Raw genomic sequence first — 513 nt, 5'->3', positions numbered from 1 at the left:
CTCCAAGTGTGTCATGAAGTGGCTTGAGTGCCATTGAGAACATTATTTTAGGGGAGGGGAGAGCGAGAGCGAGAGAGCGCCAGACAGCCAATGACGGTGAAGACATTGAGACGTCCAGAGAGGGGAGGGAGGACGAGTCAGAAGTGCTTCCAGTAGAGACAGCTTCCATCGGCGGCGGTAAGAGGACTCCCTGCATTGATTCAACTCTCTGCAAAACTCCTTCTATTCACCAGAAGCCGCATCAGAAACCTTCAACTCTCCGCGTCAAAGGCCGCCGCACATCGCGAGGTATCGATCGCGGAGAAGGTGACGCGGCGCGCCTAAGACGTCGCCCTTGTCCCGGAGAAGTTCATGTCCCCCCGGGAGGGAACGCGCCGCAAGGCTCCGAGGATGCCGCTAGTGTTATAAATCCTTCCTCCGTCCTGCTGTGTCCCGGGAGCCGTCCGTCTATCGTCGCTCCGGAGGATGAGCGGACCGGCAGCCGACGTCTGCTGAGCGGAGGTGAGGGGGGGG

The 513-nt window shown here is 59.5% G+C and overlaps 1 protein-coding gene across 1 annotated transcript in view; it reads left to right on the top strand.

Moving 5' to 3' along the window:
* Positions 1-513, top strand: part of AMIGO3 (adhesion molecule with Ig like domain 3) — a 6,309-nt gene that overhangs the window by 4,268 nt on the left and 1,528 nt on the right. Inside the window, exon 2 of the mRNA XM_018573097.1 lies at positions 20-501. Within this exon, the coding sequence (XP_018428599.1) occupies positions 20-501 (482 nt within the window). The remainder of the gene's footprint in view (positions 1-19; positions 502-513) is intronic.

This window comes from Nanorana parkeri, unplaced genomic scaffold (genome assembly GCF_000935625.1).
Source record: "Nanorana parkeri isolate BGI_ZX_2015 unplaced genomic scaffold, ASM93562v1 scaffold2238, whole genome shotgun sequence".
NCBI lineage: Eukaryota > Metazoa > Chordata > Amphibia > Anura > Dicroglossidae > Nanorana > Nanorana parkeri.
The sequence above is the reverse complement of the archived record's forward strand: the minus strand, read 5'-3'. Positions and strand labels throughout refer to the sequence as shown.